Raw genomic sequence first — 24,481 nt, forward strand, 5'->3', positions numbered from 1 at the left:
ACGCAAGAAAATAACGACAAAGATGACGGAAACAGGCCGAAGTCGCCGCGGGGCGATGCTCCTAAAGGTACGACTCAGGAAAAACAAGCCAGCCGCCGCGTAACAGGCGCTTGCGTCAGGGTCTCAAAAAACTCGAAGCGCTACGCTCAGAAGAAAAGGTAGACAGTAGTATAGGCCGAATGACGGCGTTACCTAAATCGATTTTTTCTGGGGCAGTCGACGACACGCAAAGCAAAAAATCCAAAACAACGTAAATCGAACCATCCTCCCCCCCCCCGATCGCCTTTCAAAAAAAAGTTTCTCAGGTGCATTGAATGATGTCGAGACGAAACTAGCCAAAGAAATTCGACTCGGCGACGGCATCGAGCACGTACAGACCCGGAAGACGCCCTTGTCCAACGATTTGTATGACAACGTGGGGGGGGGCGTGGTCGCGTGGGCACGACAGGAGGTCTCAAATTCTTTAGGGTTAAGGAGGAAGTGCAACTTGGAGACTCTGGTGAAAAGTGAGTCGGATCTTTTTAGTGTCTGCTTTTTTTTCAATAATTAGTAATACAGAGCACTGTTTCAAACGAATTATGTTCGTCTAACGAATTCGCTGGGTGGTGCGTTTCAGTATGCCGTCTCCTTCAGGTGAGTATAAATGAATCGTTTGATGACTTTTTATACTTACGAGTGTTTTCGTTAGGCCTCATGTTGAAAGTTCGGCTGTGCGCATAGCGATGCTGCGTGAACACGAGGGCGCAATAGGCACGGCAAATATTTTCGATGGCACCAGCTTGTATTTGCCTATCCAATTGCCGCAGACGGTGATTCGCTGCACTCCGATATTGGCATTAGTTTTACTTTCTGCCTAGATAACGAATGTGACGTCGACGCAGCAAACAGATGGGGCTGTTGTCACCATTTCCATCACTTTTGTGAAGTTTGTCAAGGACGATGAATGCGTCTTCGTCTACAATTTGCTGTTGAAGAGGTGAGAGAGAGAGAGAGCACGCAAAAAATCGGTTTTTTTGTCATTCCATTTGTGCGCAAATAGAGTCATGCGTTGTTTGAAGATGCACATGATTGGACGACACTATTTTGATTCGTCAGCGCCACTGCTCAGCCCTCAACACAAGTATGCATTAGAACAGTGCATGGGTGGTGTAGCTGCTATTTGACGTTCTTTTTCTTCAGACTGGAAATATGGCCGGGCGTGGTCACAAACATCCAAAAATACGAGGGTACGAAAAACAAGAGAGAAAAGATGCCAGGAGAGGGATTTACCTTGATATAGGAGGCCTGCTTTTGCTGTGCGATGCGACGCACAAATACTTGAGAACGGACACCGTCTATCAAGTGATGTACGACATCTACGACCGTAGCCCGCAAACGTTTGAGGAGGAGGCTCGCGGAGTCTTAATTGGACACACGGTCTTGACGAGGTAGCAAGCCGAAGAGCCGTCTCCTTGCGCGTGGGATGAAACGTTTCTTCAGGTACAACGACAGGACGTATCGAATCGATGACATTGACTGGAATAAAACTCCGACGAGTTCGTTTCTAACGGAAAGCGGTGCACGGATCACTTATATTGGACATTACAGGTTCGCTTCTCTAAATACTTTCCCTCGTACTTTAATTAAGTGAAGATAAAAATGTAAGGAGAACGTATGGGATCGAAATCAAAGATAACGATCAACCTCTGCTTGTGAGCAGAAACAGAAGGCGCATAGACGGAACACTTCCGGTAGTACAGCAAAAAATCGACATTTTTCTGATTTGCGGGTGAAACGGTTTTCTGCAGAGTGGTCCGGAAGTGTTTTACCTCGTTCCGGAGCTGTGCACGATGACCGGTCTGATAGACGAGCTTCGCAACGACTACCGAGGAATAAGGGTAAAAAGAAGGAAAATAGACACACGCGATCTTTCGTTTTGTGAAATTTCACTCTAAGGACATTGCTCTTCAAACTCGCCTCAGTCCCGAGGACCGTGTACAGTGCTTCAACAAGTTTCTTCGCAACGTTGAGGAGATTGAAGCTGCTCGCAACATATTGTCATCCTGGGGGATTAAATTGCATTCGAATTTGGAGGTGCGATAGCCTGTTGGTCTGCCTTTTGTACTCACGCGTACTCCTTTAGGTCGAAGGCAGAAAGCTGCCCGCGGAAAGGCTGTCGGTGAAGACGCTGAAATTCGACGTGGGTGCGGGCGCCAATTGGAGTGAGGAATTGTCACGAGGCGGCATGCTGGTGCCTGTTAACCTGCAAAACTGGCTCTTGGTATTCGCAAACAACGACCAAAACAGAGCAGTGGAGTTCCTCAGGGCAATGCAGGAAGTTTGTCCACCCATGGGAATGAAGGTAGGGGAGAGGGGGGAAAATATCGTCTAATAGAATGAGGAGGTGATTGTGTACGCAGGTAAAGGAGCCGACGATGTTGGGCGTCAACGACGAGCGAACGGATTCGTACGTGAGGGCAATTCGCGATCACGTCAACGGACGAACCCAGTGCGTCGTCATAATCGTTCCCACTTCGCGCGACGATCGCTATTCGGCTATCAAGAGATTGTGCTGCATCGAGAAGCCGGTTCCGTCGCAGGTAGGAACGTCGCAACGAAATGCGGCGACGCAATTTCGAATTATTGAGTTAGGTTCTTCTGACGCGAACGATTGCGCATCCGCTGAAACTGAAGTCCGTGACGCAGAAAATCGCATTGCAAGTTAATTGTAAGCTCGGCGGAGAGCTGTGGAGCGTCGACATTCCGCTGGTACACGCGCAACGAAGAGACGCCTAGTAGTAATGGGTTTTCTTAGAAAAATTTGATGGTTGTTGGCATTAACGTCTATTATGATTCCAGCGGTCGCTGCGTTGGAGCTGTGGTGGCGAGTATGAATCAGTAAGACATGCAGCGGTCTTTTTTTTATTTTTTTATTTTTTTATTTTGGTGATCTTTTCTCGACTAGAAAAATGACTCGATGGTACTCGAGAACTTGCGTGCGTCAATTGCCCGCGGAGCCGTTGATGGACGGCTTTCAAGAGTGCTTCATCGCTGCCCTGAAAAAATACAAGGAGGTGAGTAGGAAAATGTGATTTTAACGGGTGGTCTATCAAGACGTTTTTTCTAAAGCTAAACGGCGTTCTTCCTGGGCGCATTGTTGTCTACAGAGACGGCGTTAGAGACGAGGAACAAGTTCGGATTATTCGCTTGTCCGAATTGCTTCTATTCAAGTCTGCTTTTGAGAAAATAGGTCAGTATGCTTACGTAAGCGCCATTTGTACCCCTTGCATGCACACTTGCCTATAGCAAAGGATTATCGCCCGAAATTTTCATTGGTCGTCGTGCAGACGCGAATTCACACGAGAATGTTTTCCCTTGAGGTACACGAGAAGGAGGAGGTGGTGCGCGTCTTGCTGAGACAGTCGAGTGTTTTTTTATTCAGAATGGGAATGTTGTCAACGCCTTGCCAGGATCAATTATTGATCACACTGTGACCAAGTCGAGATTGTATGACTTCTACCTCGTCAGCCAACGTGTCACTCAGGGAACTGTCACCCCATCTTATTTTATTGTGATTTACGACAATTCTGGATTGAAACCCAATCATATGCAACGGTGAGGTTGATTTGATTGAAAAGGAAAAGCGTTGAGCTTTTTTTTTCTTTGCAGTCTGTCATACAAAATGACGCACATGTACTATAATTGGCCGGGAACAGTCAGAGTTCCTGCTCCGTGTCAGGTGAGTTGGGTGTTTGTGTGTGCAGACACGTTGTTGATTTTTCCATCCCAGTACGGGCATAAAATTGCCTTCCTTGTTGGGCAGTCGCTTCACCAAAACGCATCATTGAAGCTGGCTGACAAACTGTTTTACCTCTAAAACGCTCTATCGATCCCGTTTTATCAGAAGGACTGACTCTGTTCTCGGTTTTTGCTGCTAGTTGCAGCGACATAGGTTTTGAAATTGAAAGTTGTCAGCATATATGTAGTTTACAATCACATGACTTCTAAGCAGCTGTAAGATGCGTGCACGCCTCTCTAGTCCCTTTGTGTTAGTGGAGAGTCTCTACACTACACAAAGGGAAGACGTTTGCTCGGAGCATTCGTAAATGCGTCGACGAACGGCGAAAACCGCTCTCGAGCGAGAGGAGGCCCCACTTCGCTTTCGTCCAAGTCGTCTCGCGTACGATCGGTTCCATCGTTTTCGAAGCAGTCGAAGGTATTCGTGGTTGGGCAAATTGTAGTAGTGCGCGTTTCGCTATGCGACGGTGAGGCCTCTTTCGAGAACATTCGAACGAAAGCGTGCTTCCGGTTCGATGTACACGTGTCAAGTATCATTTCAATGAATCGTCAAAGGTAACTCCCTCTTACTCAACAAAGTATTTGAGCTGCTTTGCTTTCCTAGGCTCATCTTATGGACATACCGACGAGGCAGATGAAGAGCTTTCCGATGTCGCCATTCACCTCCGGGCCCCGAGGTGACTAAATAAAGCCGGCCCAACTCGAGCCAGAGAGGTTAAACGCGGCGCAAACGCAGGGGATTCAATCCCCTACTCCAGTGGCATGAGTGATAAACTGCCACCCCACTTGGGCAAGACGCGGTGGGTTACAATAGCGGTCCACCTGTGCCTTGGTATATAAAGGCATCCCCGGGACAGAGGGTCGCTGTCCCCCCGACGGGGGCTTGGGTGAAAGCCCCCTCTTAGAAGAAAAAGACGGGAGGACGTTTGTTTTTTGTTTTTGCTACTTCCGGTTTATTTCCGGGTTTATTAAATAAAAAATAACACAGATTCTCTATTGCACGCGCGACATGCAACGTGCTCCAAAGCGCATCAGCTTAGGGACTCTAAAGAAGCACGACCACAAACGCGTGCAAGCCCCTAAGCTAAGTGCGCTGCTTTCGTCCTCATACCCTGAAGATCGAAAGCTGCATGCGCCCGCTAATTCCATGCACTACAAAAATATGTACAAACGTGCAAAAACGTCCTTTTCTCTTCTTCGTTGGCGGCTTGCAGGAACGGCATAGCCGACTTCAGTTCACAAAAAAAACCACGGTCAAATGACCGTGACCTACATGACGTGTCCTCTAAGCACTCTTCGTACAAAGAGCTCAAGCACGACTCAGTTGCTTGAGCCGCCGTGACAATCTCGACCAACGCCAGACCTCGAACGAAAAGCGTCGCGTTTCGCACCCTTGTGTACGTGTCAGCTCGCGGCTAACAGGGCATATGACGTGCGCCTACCTCTTTTTCGGCGAAATCGTTTGTACGAATTGCTCGTCGAGCATGCTAAACGGCCGGAGCCCTCGAGTAGAGTCGCGAGGCAAAAAGATCATGCGGTGTCCCGTGCGCTAACCTGGTCCCCGGACAGTCCAGGGAAACGTGCTCCGACGCGATGTCTTTTGCAGTAGCAGAAGGTAACCCTGTAAACTTCCTGCCTTCGTTCCTCCTCCTCCATTGTCTCGCGTTGTAGGAAAGGACACGCTCGTCTTCATGACGAAGCAGGACCACGAAAATCCACAGAAAACAGACGTCGTCCAACAGTCCCCGGGAATCATATATCCAAGCGGCGAAATCAATTGGGATTGCCCGTGTCTGGACGGCCTGGCATCGTCGCCGTGCGCCGAGACGTTCAAGAAGTCCTTCACCTGTTTCTACTACAGCAAAGAAGAGGCGAAAGGATCCGACTGCCTGCCAGAATTTGTCGCCTTTAAAGAGTGCATGGAAGCAAACGAAGACTACTTTCGTAAAGATAGTGACGAAGAGAAGGCAGAAGACGACGACGGGGAGGAGCCTTCTGATAGTGGTGCTGATGACCCAAGTACGTCACCACGTAGTGACTCCTATGATGATCATAGTAATGAAAAATAAAGATAATTGTTTTGAGACCCTGATTCATTGTTATGTTGCCTTTTGGTCGTCGCTCTCGAGATAGACTGCTCTTCTGTAATCGGCTAGTGCCTCTTCTTCCCTGTCTTGCTTCGCAATGGCGTCGGCTCTTTGGTTATAGGTCAAACTATCGCCAGGCTGAAGAGCAAGAGCTAAATACAATCAATTGCTAAATATACATGAATAAATAATAAATAAATAAATACCTCTTGTATAGTCCATCTCGGCTTTGTTGAACCGTCCTAAAGACTTGTAGAGGTTTCCTCGGTTGTAGTATATGTGAGCCCAATGTGGGCTGTGCAGTGCTGCTTTATTAAAGTCTTCCAGCGCCTCATCCGACTGACCCAGAATTACCTAAACACCACATGTACTACTGGGGTGTCCAGTGAATCTATGGCCTACTCGAGTGATGGCTCTGTTCAGCAGGACGGATTCGTCATTTGGTTCCAATTTCAAAGCATTGGTGTAGTAGTCCAAAGCCTACATGTTTAGTCAGTCGCGGAGAAAAGTACACAACATACTACGTACCCTGTGAAACTGTCGTTGTCCAAAGTAAAGGTTGGCAGCATTGAAATGAGCCAAAGAATAATTTGAGTCAAGCTGAATCGCCGCTTGAAAATCTTTCATAGCATTGACAGTGTCTTTCATGAACTAATAAGGACGTCAAGTCTATTGGGGAGAAGGTCAGTAATGCACTGCCTGCAATACCTGATAAACGACGCCTCTGTTAGTCAAAAGCTCTGCTGAAGGGCGCATCTACAGCAAATAGATTCGTATACCATCGAAGAAAGTCAGGAGTGAAAACTCACGCGAACTGCTTTGCTCAGGTCTAAAATGGCCGCGAAAAAATTTCTCATCTGCAAACTGACGACAGCTCTTCCTTCAAGAGCAGGTATATAAGCTGCAAAAACAGCAACTAGAAAAGGTAAAGTGCACGGTAGAGAAAACGTACACGAATCGATGTTGAAAGCTCCAGTAAATTGCATCCAAGCCTTTTGGAATTTTCCCATTGTCTAAAAGCGCCATAGAAGACTTCGTATAAGTGACAAAAATTAGCTGCATTTTTACCTGTAATGTGAAGCCTACGTTGACTCTAGCTGCAAGGCAAGTGGGATCCAAGTAAATAGCACGACCGTAATCTCGTCTAAAATAATCATAATCGTTTTAATTAAATATCGTTTGTTGATGGATGGATATACATACAGAGCCATAGCGTTTCCGTACTCCGTCCTCAGGTCCACGTAGGCATTTCCACGGCATACGAATGCGTCCAAGAAGTGGTTATCAAGTTGAATGACTCGAGTAAAACTTGCTATAGCAAGTGTCAGCTTGTTTAGCCTGAGGAGGGGAAATGATAACGATTCAATCAAAACAAAAAGTGCTACTTGTGATAGCACAAGCCGATAGTGTGGAAAAGGCAGGCATCTGTACCAAGATGCTAAACAAAAGCAACGTCCAAGACGAATCAGAAGAGCAAAGCCAAATACCTCTGAAGCAGCAAGAAAATCAAGCAATGCGTTTCCATAGTCCTTGATTTCAAAGTAGAGAAGACCCCTGTTGATCAAAACCTAAAAAAACAGTTCGACTGTTCGCTCCAAAAGAAGAAAATTCAACGGTGTACCTTCAGTATAGGCCCGCTATCCATCAGGAGAACGACACTATAGTCAACCAAGGCCTACAAGCAAATTTACAAAAAGTGAGCTCTTCTATGGGCGGTCTGTTTGACCTCGTGGGTTCTCTTCAGTTTCTGATAGCAACAAGCTCTATTATAATACGCCAGGGTGCACTGCCTATCAATCCACACTGCTCTGCTCAAGTCCTCAATGGCCTGAGCGTAAGCACGAATGTAGTACTTCAAAGCCCCTCTGGAAGAGTGAGGATACGTGACGACGTCACATGCAGACGGAACGACAAACCTGTACAAGTACGTTCTAACGCTGTATGGCTGAAGACGGGCCGCTTCGTTGCAGTTCAGTATAGCCTTTGTATAGCGCTTATTGAGCGCATAATACGCAGCTCTGCTTAGATAAGCCTAAGGAAACGAAGGAGTAGAACGAATGAATCAAAAGCGCAAAGACTCGCTGACGCAACACCTGAAATAAAGTGGAATCCACTGCTAGAGCGCGGTTGAAGTCTGTCACCGCTCTTGACTGATGAAGCTTGAATCTTACAAGTCCTCTTTGATAGTAGGCCTGCGACGAAACAAGGAGAGTTGCTGGCGCTGTTACGTGCAATGAACGATGCGCACCTTCGAGAGCCTAGGGTCTCGCCTAATGGCTCCGTTGTAAGCAGAAAGTGCGCGATCGTTTTGCTGCAGTTCTTCGTAGCTCTGTCCGATGAAGAAGAAGATCTCAGCGCGGCTGCAAGGCAGGTTGGTCGCAGCCACCGGTGTTGCCTATAAAAGATACTAATAATTGAAACGCAAATTCTGTGAATCCACACCATCGCTTCCAGAGCCGTCTCAAAACTTCTTATCGCTTCTCTGTACTGCTTCGCCTTCATGTGAGTCCTCCCTGCCAGTATCAATAAAGCGGGCGAATAGACGCGCTGGAGCGCGGAATTAATTATGGCTGTCGCCTATTAAAATAAAACTCAAACAATTTTGAGAAAAAATGACACCAAATTTTTTACTTTGTCATAGTTATGTAGAAAACTTTCTACAACAGCTTGCTGCATGACGGAAGCACCCAGAGAATCTTTGTCCAGTTTGGCAGCATACCTGAGTAAAATGGCAAATATTCTGGACAGAGAAACGGTAGAGGTAGAACTACCTGACGTGAGCAGCAGCCTTTTCGAGCTGGCCCTTACGCAGCAGCAGCTTACCCTAAGCCAGAATCCAGACAACGACGATCCATAACTACGTACATACCCTATATAGGTGATATCTAGGTACGACAGGATTAAGATGAATGGCACGAGAGTAATCGCGAATAGCGTCATCAAGCTGAAGTAAAAGGCGCTCGGATTAAGTCTAACTAATAAAAAATAAACTTACTTTGTCAATCAAGTTGTATCCGTCTGCTCTACACACGTATGCACGACAATACGTCGGATCGGCTCGAATGCCACGGGAAAAGCAATGGATTGCCCTAACAGTCTTCGCTATCATCCTTTGACAAAATGCTACGTTACTCAACATTACCGATCGTAGTCTTTCAGATGCTGCATGCAGATGAGGCCTAAGTTGACGTGAGCGGCCGATATGTTCTTGTTGAGTTTCACGCACGCTTCGAAGTCGGGAATCGCTTCGTTGAATCTGCATGAAAAAATGCTCGACGCAAGCTAGTCAAAGCTGCGCTGAGTCCCTTACTGTTTCATATCCGTGTACAGAATGCCTCGATGAAAGTACGCCAGCACGTTTTGCATTGAGTCGTCCAACAAAAGCGAGACGCTGAGATCTCTGAGAGCACGTTGGGGATCGGCTCTTTGGCAAAAACGTTCAATTAGGCTATGATATCTTTTTTTCCTCCCCGTCTCACTTTCTAAGGAGGCATCCGCGGTGATAAAATGCGGTCGCGCTATTGGGATCCAAATGAATTGCTGCAGATAAATCGGTCAACGCTTGGTGAAACTTTTCCTATGCGACCACAAGACGTTGAATGAACATCTTTCCAGTGAAGGATCGTTACCTGCTTGGCGTAAGTTCTACCCCGGTATGTTCTCACCAAAGAATTATTTGGATCTTGATTGAGAATTGCTGTAAAGTCTTCAATGGCTGTAGTCCAAAATCTACACAGCGAATACGCAATGTCCGTGGTGTGTATAGGCAAAATTTAGGACTCTAACCCCGATTCAAAATTGTATTTTCCTTTCTGAAAAAACGCGTCGAGTTTCGTTGGAATCAGCTTACTAGCCATCGCATAGTCTTCCAAAGCCGACACAAAATCTCCACCCTGTCAATCAGTAAGGATAAGGCGGCTATTCGATTCGTTCACTCTTACGCACTTTGTCAAACAGCTGAGCTCGCCTATAGTAAACTTCGCCATTATTCGGTTCAAGCTTGACTGCCTGCTCGCGATAGCACGTGAAAAATGTTAAACGGTCTTTACATTCGCTACTAATACCTGACTGTAATTGGCTACTGCCATAGTTAGGTCACCCTTTCTCGCCAAGATTTCGCCCCTACGTACAATTATAAGGACCCCCCAAAAGACTTGTATCTTAGCGTTTTGCCTCACGTTGAACGGTAGACGCGCGACTGAGTCTTGTTGTGCTTGGCAATAAACGACAAGTCGGACAGAGCGGCCTGAATAAGTAAATTAGCGTTCAGTTTCGCATTCAGAACCCGACCTGACATTTTCGTTGTTCTGTAGCAAGTGGAGCAAGTGACGGTGCCAGTACGCGTCCAAAAGACTTGGTTCCAGCTCAATAGCTCTTGAGAGGAGAGATAAACAAGTATCAAAAGAACTTACAACAACCCACCTGTTCAAATCGTCCACGGCATCTTTCAACCGTCCAAGCTAATACGCAGATTCTGTACTAGACAAAAACAAGTCATCCCGTGCTGTTCACCTTTCTGTACAACGCTCCTCGTCTGCAGAGATTGAATGAAATAGATTCGGATGAGGTATCTATAAGATACGTCAATCGTTCAACCTCTTTTTCGATTTCCTAAAAACGAGTTGAACGCTCCAAAGGAAAAAAATCGCTGGAGAACCATACGTGAAAAAGTTGTTGACTTGGCGTATCTGCGGCGGCAATTTCCAGGTTCTCGAGATCTTCCAGGTGAACGAGTGCCTCAGATGCATTAGATCTGCATAAAGGATGGTTAATTATCGAGGCAGAAAATCGTCTTCTGTACTTGGCTCTGCTTTTCGGTGCTATGCAAAGAATAGTCAATCTCCCATCATTAATACGAGGCTACAGTACTAACCTTCTCCTTCTGCGTATACCTCATCAAACCACTTATCCCACTTCAACTGAGCCCAGGAAAAAGGATCCAGCAAAGAACTTGCGTCGCAAAAAACACTGCTTGACTCAAAATTCAAACTCAAAAGCGTTGATTTACCTTGTTGACTGCGTAGCCCATTTGTCAAACATTCCCGCCGAGTCTCCAACAACGCTAGTGCTACGCTGCAAACTAAGGAAACAATCGCTAACCATCGCTACAACGCAATACAGCGTCAATAAAAAAACCAAACCTGCCAAATTTTACGACGGCTTCTTTTTTGGAAGGACATTTTGATCGTTCCGTGCAGTACCTTAAGCAAGGCATAGATGCTCTCCTACAAAATGAGATCAAGAACAATACACGCGAAGAAAATAAATCAATGCCTGCCTGGAAGGAGGACAGTCCAGTTGGTGTCGTTGCAAAGTGGTAAGGAGATACTTGGCTCTTTTCCTGACTGCCTTTGTCATTGCAGCCGGCTTGCTGCCTTTTGAAATGCGTCGCGAACGATGACGACGCATATAACTACATACAAGGAAGAAGAATGCAACGTATTCGTCATTTGAATATCACCGATCTCACTCTGATATTGTCGCGATGTTATCCGAAGAAATGATTGCAGATCCTTGAGAGAATTTCGCCGCTGCTATGCACAGAAGTCATTTCAAGAAGAAAGCGTTCTGTAATCAGTAGTAACCTTTTGGCAGCAGGGGTGAAGGATTGATGTTGGTCGCTGAACTGCTATAAGAGTGCTTAAATAGAAAAGGACGAGAATGTTTCATTTCCTGATGATAAAAGGCCTTCTTACAGTCCAAATTCCGCTGTGCTCAACACCTGGAAGAGAAGGCTGTTTTGCTTTTGCTAGCAACATCTTCTGCTCTTCCAGCTATGCAAAGAAAACTGACCTTGGTTTCTAGCTGAAAAAAAGGGTTTCCTTACTTCTTTCATTGTCTCGTCGTAATTAGAAGCCAAAGTCAACTCCTCAGACGAAACGCCAAGAAAAGGCTGAGAAATCGCTCGTCTGAGAAGACAATGCATCACTACGAATTCATTGTATGAGCCTTAGGTACCGAAGGCGAGAATATGACACAATATCTTCTTGCTCTTCTTTTAATTTCTCCATGCCAATGGCCTTATCATCGTCAACTTCCCATTGACTTTGCAAGTCTGTAAGGGTCTGCTTTCGAGCAGACGCTGGTTGATAGCCAGCATACGCCTTGAGTCCCAAAGATGCGGCTAACAAAGCATATAAAAATGCTGTGTGTTTTCGTTACACGTTTTTACTACTGCTCGAAGACGAGTCCGTTTCTTCGTCTCTTTCATCAACGTGTACTGAACTCATTATTTGCGGTTCATTCGAAGACAAAGTCTAAACCCATGATAATTATTTGAAGAACGAGACTCGCAGATTCTACTGCATTTACATCGTCAGCTGTCATTTCCAGTTCAGAAACGTCCACTCGTACAAAAGGCTCAGGAGTTGCAAATTGACGACGAGTACATTCGGTTAGATTAATCGCGGAACCGTGCCTCCGATTAAGAACCCTATACAGCTCGTTATAGATGCGCATAATACACGTGCACTAGCGTGGACAGAACGAATCAACAACAAATTTTTAACCATACCTTCTCAAAGAGGCTGCTTCCTCTTGAGCAATCCTATCTTCTTCAAGTTTCTCTAGCTCCTGTTCGTCATCTGAAATCTGATCAACTGTTGGATCGTCCTCAAAGTCAGCAAGAACGACGCCGCGATACTCCGGAAAAAGCTCCGATTGAATCACGTCGGGATGAACGTTGAGTTTTGGTGGCGCTGGGTGCCAGTTCAGCCTAGAAAAAACGGGTCGCGCGTGCAAGTGATAATATACATATTCTTCTAACTCACTCAAAAGGCTCTGTGACTATTTCACACGGAGCTCCTTGAACATTGATGGTACTATCAATCTTCATCTGAAAAGGAAAATACTTATTAGATGACGGATTTAATTAAACATAGTCACTTGTCGTACCATGTTTCCTAGAAGAGATGACAAATGATCGAGCCACTCCTTAGGGTCCAAATCTCCTTTGCCACCCTTTGAGCCCCACACGATCTTTTCTGAACGTTTCGCCAAACCAAATCCTTGAGAAGCGTTCTTTTCAATTTTCTCGTCATCGAGCCTCTTCTCCAGGTGACAAAGGCCGTGCGGAGTGATTAATGACGACTGAGAAATCATGGAAGGCGGCGGAACAGTCGGCTGCTTCTGCTGCATAGTAGTGACCGACAATAGAATTCTTACCGGAGACAATCTCACCTTGTCGCCTTGGTATGATAACCGCTGCAACTTTGGTGAAAGTGACGGTAGGTCGCGAACGCAGAAATCGTGCATGCTACTGTGATCGACCCTAGCCGCCTAAATCGATCAATACGAAAAAATATTCTATACCTTCAACGTGAATGAAAAACCTTTTGCGCTCGTTCCAAAACGTCTGTTCTCCTCTGTATTGGCCTCGTGGCCGTTTTTGGTCTTTCGACCGTTTTGCCGTGCACGCAGACAACGTCGCCGGTCGAAACAGGACGAGCGAGTTCATCCATCAGCTCCCTATACTCCGTCTCCTTCAATTCGCTCGGTCTCACGGACACGCCAACGCCATCATTTCCAACGTCATCCCGCGTAACAGGTTCTTTGACTGGGCTTTTTTCTTCGTGTGTTTTCTGCTGTTCCAAAAGCGATCCCATCGATTTGAGATCAGCGTCTTCGTCGAAAATGTCAGAGGAGCCAACGGAGGGCACCTGATGAATGACAGCCGCTGGCAAAGAATGAGGTGGCCGTCGTCCCGTCGTCAACATAGTCCTCGACGTAGCAATCTCAGTCTGAGAATTCTCGACGTGTACATTTGAACTAGAAGCAAGCATCGCTTTCGATTGCGATGCCGCTGTAGAAACGCGACTCGACTCGGTTGCAACCGCTTTGCAGTTCATTCGCTGCAATGTAGACTGAGGAACAGCAGGCAATTTTCTTTCGGAAAACGGCGCGGGAACGGTCGTGTTTAGGCTGCCTACAACTGCCAACAATTTGGGATTTCTTTTCTCGCGCTGGACGCCTCGAACGTCATGGTCCCTCGGCTTGTTGTCCCTCTTCTTCGATTTCAATGTTGGCGAGTCCTGGTTCGAAAGTATACGATATAAAAATGAGATTTTTTTAACTGACTTGAAGGACTGTCTCTGTGGGGATTTTCGTCGTTGAAGACGAGGTGAGGTTTTCTGGGTCGTTCTGTTCCGTTACAGATGTCTGTAGTACAATGTTTTTGCAAAATCTCGTCACAGAAGAGCCTCTTGCCTTGGATTGATGTCGAATTCTCTCTATTTCCTTCTTGAACTCGAGTTCTTCTTTCCGATTGGCACGAAACGAGAACGCTCTGAACGAAAAATGACCGTTGGTCTTGATAGGTGCATGTGCGGTACCTCGATCGCTGCCCCTTCATGCTAGAAACAGCTAGAAACGGTTCCAACAAGCGTCCGGGATTCTGTTGCTAGGGAGCCCACATTCCCGGGTTCGAATGCTAATTCTCTAGTACATGATGTAAACACGTCCGTCAGCGCGAAGAGCGAGTGCTCAAAACAACAAACCACTCTGTCCTCTAATTATTAAATGCAAACGCAGATACTTCATTCGCACCTGAGTAGGTTGGGCGATGGTCACGAGTAAATTGAGTACTTATGACGTGGGAGAGCTCGGGTGTGCGTGCGCTGGAACTCCTTGCCTGCCTCGAAAGACGCCACAAAAAGCATGTCAAGCAAACAGGAAACTGCAGCTGATGCTGTGCCCTCAAGCAAGGTTAATGATTGTATGACCGAGGCTTGGCCGCCGCGGACGTCCGGCCGCATGAGCAAATATAGGACGCAGCTTGAGTATCGAAATTCATCAAGTCCTCTCTTACTCTCATTGCACAGAAAGGAAAAAATGGAGAGTTCGGAGGAAAACGAATCGGCTTTCCGGGTTCTTTCTGTCTCAACATCAACAATTCGATGGGTCCAGCCATGGTCGTTCTGCCCCTACTCAATCAATCTGCAGGCTGGCTTACGCCAACACTTTCGATCATCCTTTTCTTCGTCTTGTCCAATTTTGCCGCTACTATGGTACGATATAATCTCCGCAAGTAGCAGCGCCCGGCCTGGCTGACTCGATCATCACGTGTGTATAGTTATGCGAAGCGATGCAGAGAATACCGGGAAATAGGAATTTTGACGCCACGCCCAGATATGAATTTGCGACGACCGTTCGGCACTATTACGGCACCGTTGCTTACGGATTATTCCAACTTTTCTACATCGTTTCGCTCCAAGCGCTCAACATCGTCGGAATGATCATATCAGCACAAGTAAGCGAGACTCTTTAATTAATTAACCAAAAATAAATGCTCTTTCTTCCAGATGATTGATATTCTTATCTACAGCATATCCAAACATGGCTATGCACTCGACTATTCAAAATTCAAAATCTTACAGGCGTGCGCTGATTACAATGACACGACGTCGTGCTTCGAGAACGACAACATATTTTCTAGCAAGTTTCCACCTGAAAGCATTGAGTTTAATTAACAAATAATTTTCTCAGGCAACCAAGTCTTAACAATTGGTTTCATTATCTGCATGATAATTTGCATACCATTTGGTTACCTTAATTTGGTAAGATTTCACGACAGTTTGTGATGTTTCACGTGAAGAGCGGTTTTTAGGACGCCAACATGTGGTTTCAGTGGCTTTCCCTCTTTGGACTTTTCTTTTTCACGGCCGAATTCGTCGTCCAATTTATCCTCAACACAATCCCGTCCACACCGTGGTACAAAAACGGCACAGACGACTTTTCATCAAATGGTCCATCACTTGTTCCCCTATTCAACCTGACAGGACAGGTACGACAAGTATATAAAATTATTAAATCTATTTCTCTTATACCTTTTCCGCAGCCGCAACTCCTTGGACTCTCTATTCTTGCCTACGCTTACATCGTCACCATTCCCTCGTGGGTGAACGAGAAAAAACGTCGAGTCAGCGTCAATAAGAGCGTCTGGTATCCAGCCATGGCGGCGTGCACAATGAAACTCGGAGTCGGTCTGTCTGGATCAATGGCCTTTCAACTCTTCAACCAAACGAGCCAAACAATGATGCCTGGAGCGGACAACATTCTTGGATGCGTTCTAAGTCCAGATATGCCATGGGTAATAGAAGCCACCCACTGCCGTTTTTTTTCCAGTTAGTTAATTGCGTCTTTCTAGTGGACACGATATTCTGGATTCCTGTGGGTTTTTACGACAATCATACCAGGAATTCCCGTCATGGCAATAATGGTCCGCTACAATCTTCAAGCTGGCGGACTGGGCAAGAAAATGTCCTTTTTCCTCGGTGTCGTTGCACCGTGGATTGTCACGCTCTTCTGCTATGAATACAACGAACTGGTCAGCCGACCTCACGCAGAGCACAGAAACGCTTCTACCTATTTCTGTCTATATAGACCGAGATATGCAGCTGGGTTGGCAACATCGCATCCGGATTCGTCAATTTCACAATTCCCGCGTTTCTTTTCTACAGCGCAAGAAAAAGATACCCTTTTCTAGATGGCGAGGAAAGAAGACCGTACGGAGAAATCATTGCGCTTTTTCCCTAACATAACGTCTTCTTCTTTAGAGTCAAAGACGACAAAGAAGCTTCTATGAAGACAATCGGTAGACCTGAACCCGTGACGAATTCGGTGCCGCGACCAAAATTAGTCTATCGCGACCTCGAATCGTATTTAGCGGCGAATGATCGACCCGAAAGTTCGGCATCGATTCTCAGTACGCCGTCCGGAAGTCGCGTAAATAGTCGCCGAAACAGCGTTTCGTCAACAGCAGTTGACAAAACGACTCTCTATCCAATACTTGACGACTTTTCGGCAGTCGGTGACACGACACCGCTTATCAACGAGCATCCGGTTAGCGTTGCCATTAACGCTAAAATTGACGACGTCAGTGATGAAAACGACTCGGACGACGACAAAGGCGACGACGAAAGTGTTTATTATGAACCGCCAGTCAATGCCGTTCCATCCTGGCTTCGCGTCAATCCCGCGGTACTGGCTCTAGTCATCGGTGTAGTATTCACTATTCTGTCCGTTGGCTATATCGGGGTGTTGATATACGCTGCTGCTGTCGGTGATAACAGCTAACTTGACTAGTTTTTTTCTGTACAGTCTAATCTCTTTTGCTTTCGTAACGTTTTTCCAGCTCTACAGTAGCTCCTACTGTATAAGTACTGGGATCACGACGGTCATAACAGAAGGACGGGGAAGGGTTTTGCGGGTTGTTCTAGCTGCCCTTCGCGGGCTTCGCATTCTTGGCCATGCAACGTGCGCTAATCAATCCCTTCTTAAAATACTTCAAAACAAACCATGCGGTTTTGCCTAAACTTCGGTAACCGCAGACAAGTTGCGGTCGAATTTGAAATTAGCGCTTTCTTTTGTGGTCGACGAAAAGAATGACAACATCCGTGTCCGCATTAGGATTCCGTTTCCTGTCAGATAGCAAGATAGCTTTTGAACTGCATGCATCATAAACACCAAAACTACCATAGAAACTTAGGATGGCGATTAATCTTTTATCGATTATCCCGGATGTTAGCATGGACGAAGGTTGGCACAGTAGTAGACCAGTTTGCAGCTATTGTACGCAGTACACTTGCTCAAAGATGTGAAAGATGACACGAGCAGTAGCGCAGATTCAGACGAGGACAACGAAATGGAAACAGAAACGAGCGGTGGTAAGGAAATTCGTGCCATCTCGATTCCACACGCCTGATCACCTGCAAAGGTGGAACAATAGAAGACGAACGAGTCTATCTGCCAGGCGAACCCGTTCCTGAAGGAGAAGAACTCGTCTACGATCGCTCTGCCTATCAAATGTATCACGCAGTGAGTGATAACGCGTCTGCGCGCACGGGACAGGAAATATCTTCTGATATTTTTTTCAAAGGCGCAGACTGGAGCTCCTTGCTTGAGCTTTGACATTATCAGAGACAAGTTGGGCGACAATCGAACTGAGGTGCCTTTCGGGTTTTTTCCTCTTTTACAAAATGCGCAGCGTCAAATTTTCAGTATCCAATGACGTGCTATCTAGTGGGGGGCACTCAAGCGAGTCGGCCAAAGGACAATGCAATAGTCGTTATTAAAATGTCAAATATGAAGAAAACGTATAAGGAAGAAGAAAGGGACGACGACGAAGATGCAAGTACGTGCTGCACAAGCCAAAGGGAAACCCGTGTAATACGGTTGGTTACCTTTGGTCGTTTGTTGATTTGCACTGCAAGTCAGCTTGGGCTTCTCACCTTCCGCCTTTCTTTGTTTCCCAAGGTGACTCCGATGACAGCGACGACGAAGAGCTGCCCACCTTGGACACCGTTCACATTCAGCACGACGGCGGCGTCAATCGAATTCGAGTAAATCTGACAGAAATACCAAACGCTATAGAGACGGACTTTCCTTTTTCTCGTTTCAACGGGTCGCTCCCATCGAAAGCCGCAGTCTCGTGTCCACCTGGTCTGACAGCGGCAGCGTTCACATCGTCGACGTTGGCGTGCAGTTGACGGCCGTCGACCATCCGGCAGCGCAAGCACAGCCGAAAAAACCGCCCAAGCACTCCGTCGAACCTCTCTTCACGTTTCCCGGTCATCAAGTGCGACTGCTAGCCGCCCCAGACACCTTCTATCCGCTTCACGTGTCCGTCGTATTTTTTTTGCAGACGGAAGGCTTTGCCATGGACTGGTCAAGAATGGTGCCCGGTCGATTGGCGACGGGCGACTGTAACGGTAATATCCACGTGTGGAATCCGCGCGACGGCGGAGACGGCTCGTGGCACGTCGATCAGCGTTCCTACAGCGGTCACGCGCTTTCCGTCGAGGACATCCAGTGGAGTCCTAATGAAGCGACGGTGAGATAAACGAGGAGAATTGTTTTCTTCGTTCTTTCCTCATTATCTGACGCGACGCCAGGTATTTGCCTCCTGTTCCGTTGATAAGACAATTCGAGTGTGGGACGTGAGGGCGCCGCCGTCGAAAGCGTGCATGCTGACGCAGTCGGCGGCACACGATGCCGACGTCAATGTCATATCGTGGAACAGGCGAGAGAGAGAAAGAATTGAGGCGAAGGTCGATTGACTTTGCATCCCCTTTCTCTCTTAGATACGAGCCGATGATAATATCCGGCGGCGACGACGGTGTCGTTAAAATTTGGGATCTACGCCAGTTCAAAACGTTAGTCAAATCGTTTGGGTCATTTGTGCATTCATTTGCTCAATAATTCGTTCCAGCGGCAAGACTGCGGCCGTCTTCAAACACCACACGGCACCAATCACGTCCGTCGAGTGGCACCCGACCGACGCCACTGTCTTTGGTGCCGCAGGCGAAGATAATCAAGTCTGCAACCTTACACGCGCTCCCAGCGAGTTAAATTAATCGTTTTCTTTTTTTTTTGTGAACAGATTTCTCTATGGGATTTGGCGCTGGAACGCGACGCCGAGGCAAGTCAATCTCGTGACGTCGACGTGCCGCCGCAACTTCTCTTTATTCACATGGTGTGCACTGGCAAACGGTTTCGTCCTACACTCGCTAAATCTCTGTGTCGCAGGGTCAACAAGATATCAAGGAGATACACTGGCATCCCCAGATACCCGGTCTCATGATTAGCACGGCGCAGACGGGATTTAACGTTTTTCGGACGATAAGCGTTTGACCTCTTAGTGCGCTCCTGCTGCATAAGAGAATTTCCTCTGATTGGGTTCTGGTGTCCACGGACGACCGACGCTCTATTCCCTTTCGCTTCCCCACCTACCTCTTGTAATTAATAACGTTACGCCGTTCTGTACAGTGGACATCGTCGCGATCTCTCAATTGAATCGGGACGGGACGGGTCCACGTAGTTTCGTGCCAAAGGCGCGGCAATGATGACGCTATCGGGTCCACGGGACAATGTAACGACGTCCGGCCCATCTGGTGTCAAGTTGCAGTGTAGACATGAGTCATAGAGGCACTTGACGGAAAAAATCGCGCGAAAAAGACGTATCTATAAGCAGCACAACGAACTCGTCTTCATCTTTCGCTCGTTAGCATTCTAACTTCCCCGTCAATGATGCCATCCTGTCTGGGGAAAACGACGCCAGAGTTTGCCTAGCGAATCGGATCCCTGAAGCCGCCTACAAGTTGTGGTCAGGCGATGGGAGTGCCTTGACCACGATTACCACCACCATCGCAATAATATTTCGCGCTGGATTGCCTTTCTGGACACGGTCCACCGTCATTCTAGTGGATTCCATTTATCTAGCTTAGATCAGCGGGTCACAGCTCGGGTTAGCCTGCTACACGGCTTCCTTTTAGCCCCCCGTGCGATACTGCCACTGATGCATAGTCAGGGCTCTCGTCTGGCATAATTAAACAATGTCGTTAATCAAGTCCCTTCATCTCGTTAGAACTGTATTGGGTCTAAGCCTGACGATTGCTGCACAAACAATTCACCGCCTATTCCGGTCCGTTTACCACATCAAATTAGAATCCCGATTGGCCGACTTTTTGCGGTAAAGCGTGATAGCATAAAACGGGTCAAACACCGCCGTTTAGCCATTCTACTCTAGTCCATCCAGACAAACGAAATCGGACCCCCCGAGGTGAGTAGACTCCCATCCCCCCTTTAGAAAAAAGGCGCGATTGAGAGAGCGACGGGGTCCCCTGATTCAATTCAAATCGAGCGTCCGCCGGTCAGTGAGCGAGATCGGCAAGACGGGCGCCAATTATCCGTCCGGACCTATTACCGGGAATTCACAGGCAGCTACCGGGTTGCTGGCATGGGGTTGGGGCGTCGACAGTCGCTCGCACACCGATTGTCAACGGGGGAAACGATGCAACTAATTTGACAATAAGACCCAAATGAGGGCACTTGTCGCACGCCCCCGACGCGCGTATCTGGATAAGCGTGTCACCCCTCCGTCCGTCCCACTCCTATATAATCAACGGCATCCTCCTTCGTCAGTCAGTTCACAACTAACGCTTCGATTCTCCTAGATCGTTTTCTGTCTCTCACACCAGTCGACTCTATCTCTATCTCTCTCTCCTAAATGTCGTCAATCCCGTCGTCGTCAACCGAAGAGGGGCCGGCATCCATGCCCGCTCTCGATCACGATCACGATCAAGATCAGTCCGGATCGAAGCACAAGCATTCGATCGAGGAGATATTGGGACTCGGAGATCGAAGTTTGTCTAACAGTTCGCTGAGCGATCAGCCCCCAATGCAGGAATCCCAGAGAGGTATAGGGGGGGAGAAGAAGGGGATCAAATGTAAACAAACGCAAACATTCGGGGTCTCGTTTTTTTGCAGGCAGCGAGAATCTCGACGATCTCGAAGCCGATTATCGTCGCATTCGCCACTCGAGTAAACAACGTCGCGAACGGACGATATTTACCAAGCAACAATTTCTCGAGCTCGAAGCCGCCTTCCAAAAGAACAAATACCCGGACATTTACACGCGAGAAAAACTCGCAGAAAGCATCGACTTGACGGAAGCCAGAGTTCAGGTGCGTACAGAGGAAGCACGCGCGCCGCCGACGAAAATACCCCCGCGCCTCGCGCCCACTCGAAATTGGTCCAATTCTCCTTCCCCTCGCGCCGCCCCAATCAGTTTAGGAATGTCTTCTATTAATTAATGTTCTCCCTCTACTCTTTTCTTTCTAACCGTTTGCTCATCTATCTCAGGTTTGGTTCCAAAACCGACGGGCTCGGCACAGGCGGCGACTGCGCAAGGCTCAAGCGATCAAACTGACACAACAGCAGCAAAAACACCGCGAGGCGGAAGTGCACAAGAACTACGCAAATTCGTTTACAGGCGCCTGGCGCCACACTTCCACGCAACCGATCGCATTCAAAGACCAATATGGCACGCCGGAATTGCTTCGCGCTCAGTTAGCAGCGTCGCAATCCGCCGCCGCCGCCGCCGCCGCCGCCGTCGCTGCCGCCCACGAAACAACGACATCTCTCTACGGCCATCCCTCCCCGCCCCCACCCCCGCCGCCGCCTCACTACCACAGTCCCCCGGCTCTCATTCGACCGACGCCTCACATGGCAGTCGGGCTTCCAACGGGCGCTTTCGAACACTACGGGATCAGTCCGTATTGGAACGAACGCGCCCACGGGCCCTTCATCGGTCGACCTACGTACAGCTCGCTCTCAACGGGAGGAACGTATTGAGAAAGAACCGGGCTGCCAATGTACAAGTGACTATAGGCAAAGACATGCATGCACGGACGTCTAATTAACTCGAGAGTGTTGCCCCAATTTGACATTTGCAGTGAAGATTTATCGAATAGTAATACACATACGAAACACGGGGGGAGACTCTCGTACCAGTTTGCGACACGGATAAAGGACTGAGCCCGAGTCCCTTGTCCATTTTTCTCTACCCACTTACTGCGTGCAAAAGCGTTCTGGTTCAGTGGCCAGGAGCACTCAGACTCTTCTCCATGAACTTTCTCTTGGAGAAACACATCCACCACTGACAGAGTATATGTCTTTTTTTTTGCGCACAATGATATGTAGCCTACCTTGCTTGGTTTATCTGCCTCGAATACCTTGTGCGCCAGACGAAGTCCCAGTTCCTGACGTAGTTGTAGGAAATACTGTTGCAGTTGGTCTGGAAAAGAAAAAGAAAGAAAGGTCATCCTTGCTCCTCCAGCACTCTGCAGAGACGACTCTTTTCTCTTATCACCTGTCTCGTTCTTATCCTTTGGCTTCTGATAAAAAGCGTTGAGAGGAAAGCGCGGATCGCCGGGAATGGGAAAGTTTCCCAGACCGAGCGTGTTCATTTCCTTCACGGCATCGTTCTTGGTCTTGCACTGCGTAGAAGAAGAAGAAGAAGCGAGAGTGAGGACACGCCGTTTTACAGGCGACACAAACTATTCATTCGTCGCACCCTAGTCATTTTCTTGAGGCACTCGCTCGTATAGAGAGTCAAATACATGAGAACGCGATCCGCCTCGCCCTGATAAAGAAAGACGATAACCGAAACCTTTCGTCGACTCTTCGCGACACTGTTTCTAGTCTGTCCCTACCTTGACTTCGTAGTTTTTGAAGAAAACGTTCGCCTTGAAGAAGTAGAGCGCTTCGTCGATAACGTCCTGTTCTTTGTCATCTGAGAACACGCAGTCCCCGATTCGGGACCCCGGTAATCGAAAAGCGTCCGAATGCGATTCTAACGCGTCTTTCATACCCGCTTTCGGAGCTGGACCCTTGAAATTGGTCCTTATGGGAAGGAGAGCTATGTTGCCAATCGAAAGGTGCTTTCCTTTCTCGTTGAACGACGAATGATACGCCTAATAAGACAGAAATGCCTCCAACGCGCTTAAAACGACGCGTGAAGTCGACTGACAGGCATTTCGAACGACGAAACAGCCACGAACGACTCGGAGATCCTACTTTAGCGTGCGTGCTAGCTCAAGTAGGGAAACGGAAGTGGGGAACTTTAATTAATGAAGGGCGGTTACTGTCTACAGTTTTAATCAATGAAGTACAAAGCCCACTAAAACAGCCGAGAATTCCACTATATCTTCGCTAGCGATGTTTGAGTACCGACTTACGTGATCAACTATCTGCCCCAATAAAGGTTTTAATTAATAATAAAAGATTATAAACGATTGCCAGCTGTACCTCATCGCTGGCGGCTTGATCGTGAAAAAAGGATGCAGAACCGACGACGGCTGCCGCCAGCCACATGGTATCTTCCTGCAATCGACCGTCCGAGTGAGCCGAGCTCTTCGATGATCTCGAAGCCAATTCTCTGTAGACGTCGTCCCACTGCAAGTAGACCATGTCGAACAGATGCGTACAGATACGATGCATTGCTTCGACGTCTACGCCAGCCATGCAACGACCTAAACAGTAAGGCACCGATACCTATAGTCCCCCTGATGAATTGCTACAGGTGCTAATAACTAATGCTTTTTTTTCTACGTGACGTCATTTGGCGCCGTACCGATCGCTTCGAGAAGCGCTTCAGCGCAAAGAAACGCCGACGTGGCGTTAACGTCAAAGCCGGTCGTCGTCAGAACGCGCACCTCCGACTGCAATACGGCATTGATCGTGTACGGATGCCCGAGCTCGTCAAGTTGAAGTCGAAGTCTCGGCATTGTCAACGCACGATAATGCGACGACAATTTGCTCGCGAGTTGTATGCACGACATGACGCGCAACGTCGCCTGCGATTCGATTCGCTTCTGAACGTTTCGCCATTTTGTTTCGACGTCCGGTCCGCTTCCGGCCGCCGTTGCCGCCGTGCGCACGTGATCGAAGATGCTCGTCACGTGCAGCGACATGAATTTGTCGAAGAGATCGGCGGCGGCGTAGCGAACGTCCGCGCTCACGCCCAGCGTGTCGCACATCGCGAAAATGAATTCTAAATGCTGCCGCGTCTGTTTGGGCTTCTACGAAAGACGTTTGCTTGTACTATTACCGACGCTGCGCTTGTCTTTGAAATGATTTCGACGCGGCGACGGTTCAATTTGGACTAGGTGAGCCTCGTTCTGCTGAACGAGACCGTCGAGGTATTCCTTGAGCAGGTCCGACGATAGACCGAGTTTTTTCGAGTTGAAAACGGGCTCCGATGTTCTCTTTTCGCGAGACATGCAGTCGTGAGAGCCAGCTGAGCAAGCGGCGGCACATTTCAGTCATCTCCTCGTTGC

General features: G+C 47.8%; 7 protein-coding genes and 1 long non-coding RNA gene across 18 annotated transcripts; 4 read left to right on the forward strand and 4 right to left on the reverse strand.

Moving 5' to 3' along the window:
• The first annotated feature begins 1 nt into the window (after position 1).
• Positions 2 to 4,005, forward strand: LOC136186917 (piwi-like protein 2). Its single transcript, XM_065974400.1, has 25 exons — positions 2 to 67; positions 120 to 158; positions 217 to 250; positions 306 to 405; positions 468 to 506; positions 559 to 633; positions 689 to 809; positions 858 to 976; positions 1,040 to 1,120; positions 1,180 to 1,226; positions 1,280 to 1,427; positions 1,480 to 1,587; positions 1,646 to 1,730; positions 1,788 to 1,877; positions 1,936 to 2,073; positions 2,123 to 2,341; positions 2,400 to 2,579; positions 2,632 to 2,748; positions 2,795 to 2,877; positions 2,945 to 3,053; positions 3,109 to 3,229; positions 3,286 to 3,359; positions 3,422 to 3,594; positions 3,649 to 3,718; positions 3,770 to 4,005. The coding sequence occupies exons 1-25, from the start codon at positions 23 to 25 to the stop codon at positions 3,854 to 3,856; spliced, it is 2,502 nt and encodes an 833-aa protein (XP_065830472.1). The 5' UTR covers positions 2 to 22; the 3' UTR covers positions 3,857 to 4,005.
• Positions 4,006 to 4,708: 703 nt separating this feature from the next.
• LOC136186911 (uncharacterized) lies at positions 4,709 to 14,484 on the reverse strand. 6 transcript variants are annotated; one of them, XR_010669787.1, is made up of 56 exons: positions 14,409 to 14,483; positions 14,195 to 14,300; positions 14,070 to 14,148; positions 13,941 to 14,021; positions 13,196 to 13,894; positions 13,044 to 13,142; positions 12,759 to 12,995; positions 12,635 to 12,699; positions 12,379 to 12,579; positions 12,177 to 12,297; positions 12,037 to 12,121; positions 11,823 to 11,988; positions 11,692 to 11,773; positions 11,561 to 11,638; positions 11,450 to 11,504; positions 11,335 to 11,398; positions 11,143 to 11,277; positions 11,006 to 11,089; positions 10,873 to 10,944; positions 10,738 to 10,814; positions 10,666 to 10,684; positions 10,527 to 10,617; positions 10,377 to 10,475; positions 10,287 to 10,324; positions 10,160 to 10,238; positions 10,043 to 10,110; positions 9,929 to 9,986; positions 9,810 to 9,872; positions 9,651 to 9,757; positions 9,494 to 9,593; positions 9,344 to 9,441; positions 9,175 to 9,288; positions 9,007 to 9,120; positions 8,860 to 8,953; positions 8,734 to 8,808; positions 8,636 to 8,688; positions 8,496 to 8,583; positions 8,307 to 8,441; positions 8,113 to 8,259; positions 7,958 to 8,056; positions 7,781 to 7,896; positions 7,591 to 7,729; positions 7,486 to 7,539; positions 7,352 to 7,432; positions 7,250 to 7,302; positions 7,068 to 7,202; positions 6,933 to 7,008; positions 6,817 to 6,877; positions 6,674 to 6,765; positions 6,573 to 6,620; positions 6,393 to 6,515; positions 6,267 to 6,344; positions 6,071 to 6,218; positions 5,865 to 6,016; positions 5,220 to 5,818; positions 4,709 to 5,169 (listed from the first exon to the last, which is right to left on the reverse strand). XR_010669787.1 is itself a non-coding variant. In XM_065974393.1 (54 exons), the coding sequence occupies exons 2-54, from the start codon at positions 14,212 to 14,214 to the stop codon at positions 5,877 to 5,879; spliced, it is 5,583 nt and encodes a 1,860-aa protein (XP_065830465.1). In that variant the 5' UTR covers positions 14,215 to 14,300; positions 14,409 to 14,483; the 3' UTR covers positions 4,709 to 5,876. The 6 variants fall into 6 exon arrangements, 1 of the variants encoding a protein (XP_065830465.1); XR_010669790.1 differs by having other exon boundaries at positions 5,220 to 6,016; positions 13,196 to 13,870; positions 14,409 to 14,484; XR_010669789.1 differs by having other exon boundaries at positions 5,220 to 6,016; positions 12,040 to 12,121; positions 14,409 to 14,484.
• LOC136186920 (transmembrane protein 104 homolog) lies at positions 14,473 to 17,160 on the forward strand. Its single transcript, XM_065974404.1, has 10 exons — positions 14,473 to 14,567; positions 14,684 to 14,869; positions 14,935 to 15,111; positions 15,164 to 15,296; positions 15,348 to 15,418; positions 15,469 to 15,645; positions 15,700 to 15,951; positions 16,009 to 16,188; positions 16,245 to 16,366; positions 16,418 to 17,160. Exons 1-10 carry the CDS (start codon positions 14,520 to 14,522, stop codon positions 16,935 to 16,937), a joined length of 1,866 nt encoding a protein of 621 aa, XP_065830476.1. The 5' UTR covers positions 14,473 to 14,519; the 3' UTR covers positions 16,938 to 17,160.
• Positions 15,167 to 21,779, reverse strand: LOC136186937 (uncharacterized). Of its 4 annotated transcripts, none has more exons than XR_010669797.1 (4): positions 17,337 to 21,779; positions 16,227 to 17,281; positions 15,689 to 16,169; positions 15,167 to 15,633 (listed from the first exon to the last, which is right to left on the reverse strand). It is a non-coding gene; the product is annotated as an uncharacterized lncRNA (long non-coding RNA). The 4 variants fall into 4 exon arrangements; XR_010669799.1 differs by having other exon boundaries at positions 15,689 to 16,004; positions 16,055 to 16,169; positions 16,227 to 21,779; XR_010669798.1 differs by having other exon boundaries at positions 15,167 to 15,308; positions 15,410 to 15,633; positions 16,227 to 21,779.
• On the forward strand, positions 17,311 to 19,539 carry LOC136186922 (glutamate-rich WD repeat-containing protein 1-like). 2 transcript variants are annotated; one of them, XM_065974408.1, is made up of 13 exons: positions 17,315 to 17,399; positions 17,456 to 17,527; positions 17,578 to 17,678; positions 17,740 to 17,808; positions 17,862 to 17,994; positions 18,117 to 18,202; positions 18,265 to 18,438; positions 18,505 to 18,693; positions 18,755 to 18,882; positions 18,944 to 19,015; positions 19,072 to 19,177; positions 19,243 to 19,335; positions 19,389 to 19,539. In XM_065974408.1, the coding sequence occupies exons 1-13, from the start codon at positions 17,351 to 17,353 to the stop codon at positions 19,491 to 19,493; spliced, it is 1,377 nt and encodes a 458-aa protein (XP_065830480.1). In that variant the 5' UTR covers positions 17,315 to 17,350; the 3' UTR covers positions 19,494 to 19,539. The 2 variants fall into 2 exon arrangements, with proteins under 2 accessions (XP_065830478.1, XP_065830480.1); XM_065974406.1 differs by having other exon boundaries at positions 17,311 to 17,399; positions 18,265 to 18,693.
• LOC136186928 (paired mesoderm homeobox protein 1-like) lies at positions 20,339 to 22,132 on the forward strand. Of its 2 annotated transcripts, XM_065974417.1 has the most exons (4): positions 20,339 to 20,421; positions 20,816 to 21,058; positions 21,129 to 21,325; positions 21,504 to 22,132. In XM_065974417.1, the coding sequence occupies exons 2-4, from the start codon at positions 20,869 to 20,871 to the stop codon at positions 21,993 to 21,995; spliced, it is 879 nt and encodes a 292-aa protein (XP_065830489.1). In that variant the 5' UTR covers positions 20,339 to 20,421; positions 20,816 to 20,868; the 3' UTR covers positions 21,996 to 22,132. The 2 variants fall into 2 exon arrangements, with proteins under 2 accessions (XP_065830489.1, XP_065830488.1); XM_065974416.1 differs by lacking the exon at positions 20,339 to 20,421 and having other exon boundaries at positions 20,459 to 21,058.
• Positions 22,083 to 23,311, reverse strand: LOC136186934 (actin-related protein 2/3 complex subunit 3-like). The gene is made up of 7 exons (XM_065974424.1): positions 23,173 to 23,311; positions 23,014 to 23,116; positions 22,856 to 22,935; positions 22,717 to 22,785; positions 22,513 to 22,639; positions 22,349 to 22,437; positions 22,083 to 22,299 (listed from the first exon to the last, which is right to left on the reverse strand). The coding sequence occupies exons 1-7, from the start codon at positions 23,176 to 23,178 to the stop codon at positions 22,237 to 22,239; spliced, it is 537 nt and encodes a 178-aa protein (XP_065830496.1). The 5' UTR covers positions 23,179 to 23,311; the 3' UTR covers positions 22,083 to 22,236.
• On the reverse strand, positions 23,200 to 24,478 carry LOC136186927 (cyclin N-terminal domain-containing protein 1-like). Its single transcript, XM_065974414.1, has 4 exons — positions 24,253 to 24,478; positions 23,776 to 24,195; positions 23,451 to 23,674; positions 23,200 to 23,392 (listed from the first exon to the last, which is right to left on the reverse strand). The coding sequence occupies exons 1-4, from the start codon at positions 24,422 to 24,424 to the stop codon at positions 23,303 to 23,305; spliced, it is 906 nt and encodes a 301-aa protein (XP_065830486.1). The 5' UTR covers positions 24,425 to 24,478; the 3' UTR covers positions 23,200 to 23,302.
• Positions 24,479 to 24,481: the final 3 nt, after the last annotated feature.

This window comes from Oscarella lobularis, chromosome 5 (assembly GCF_947507565.1).
Source record: "Oscarella lobularis chromosome 5, ooOscLobu1.1, whole genome shotgun sequence".
NCBI lineage: Eukaryota > Metazoa > Porifera > Homoscleromorpha > Homosclerophorida > Oscarellidae > Oscarella > Oscarella lobularis.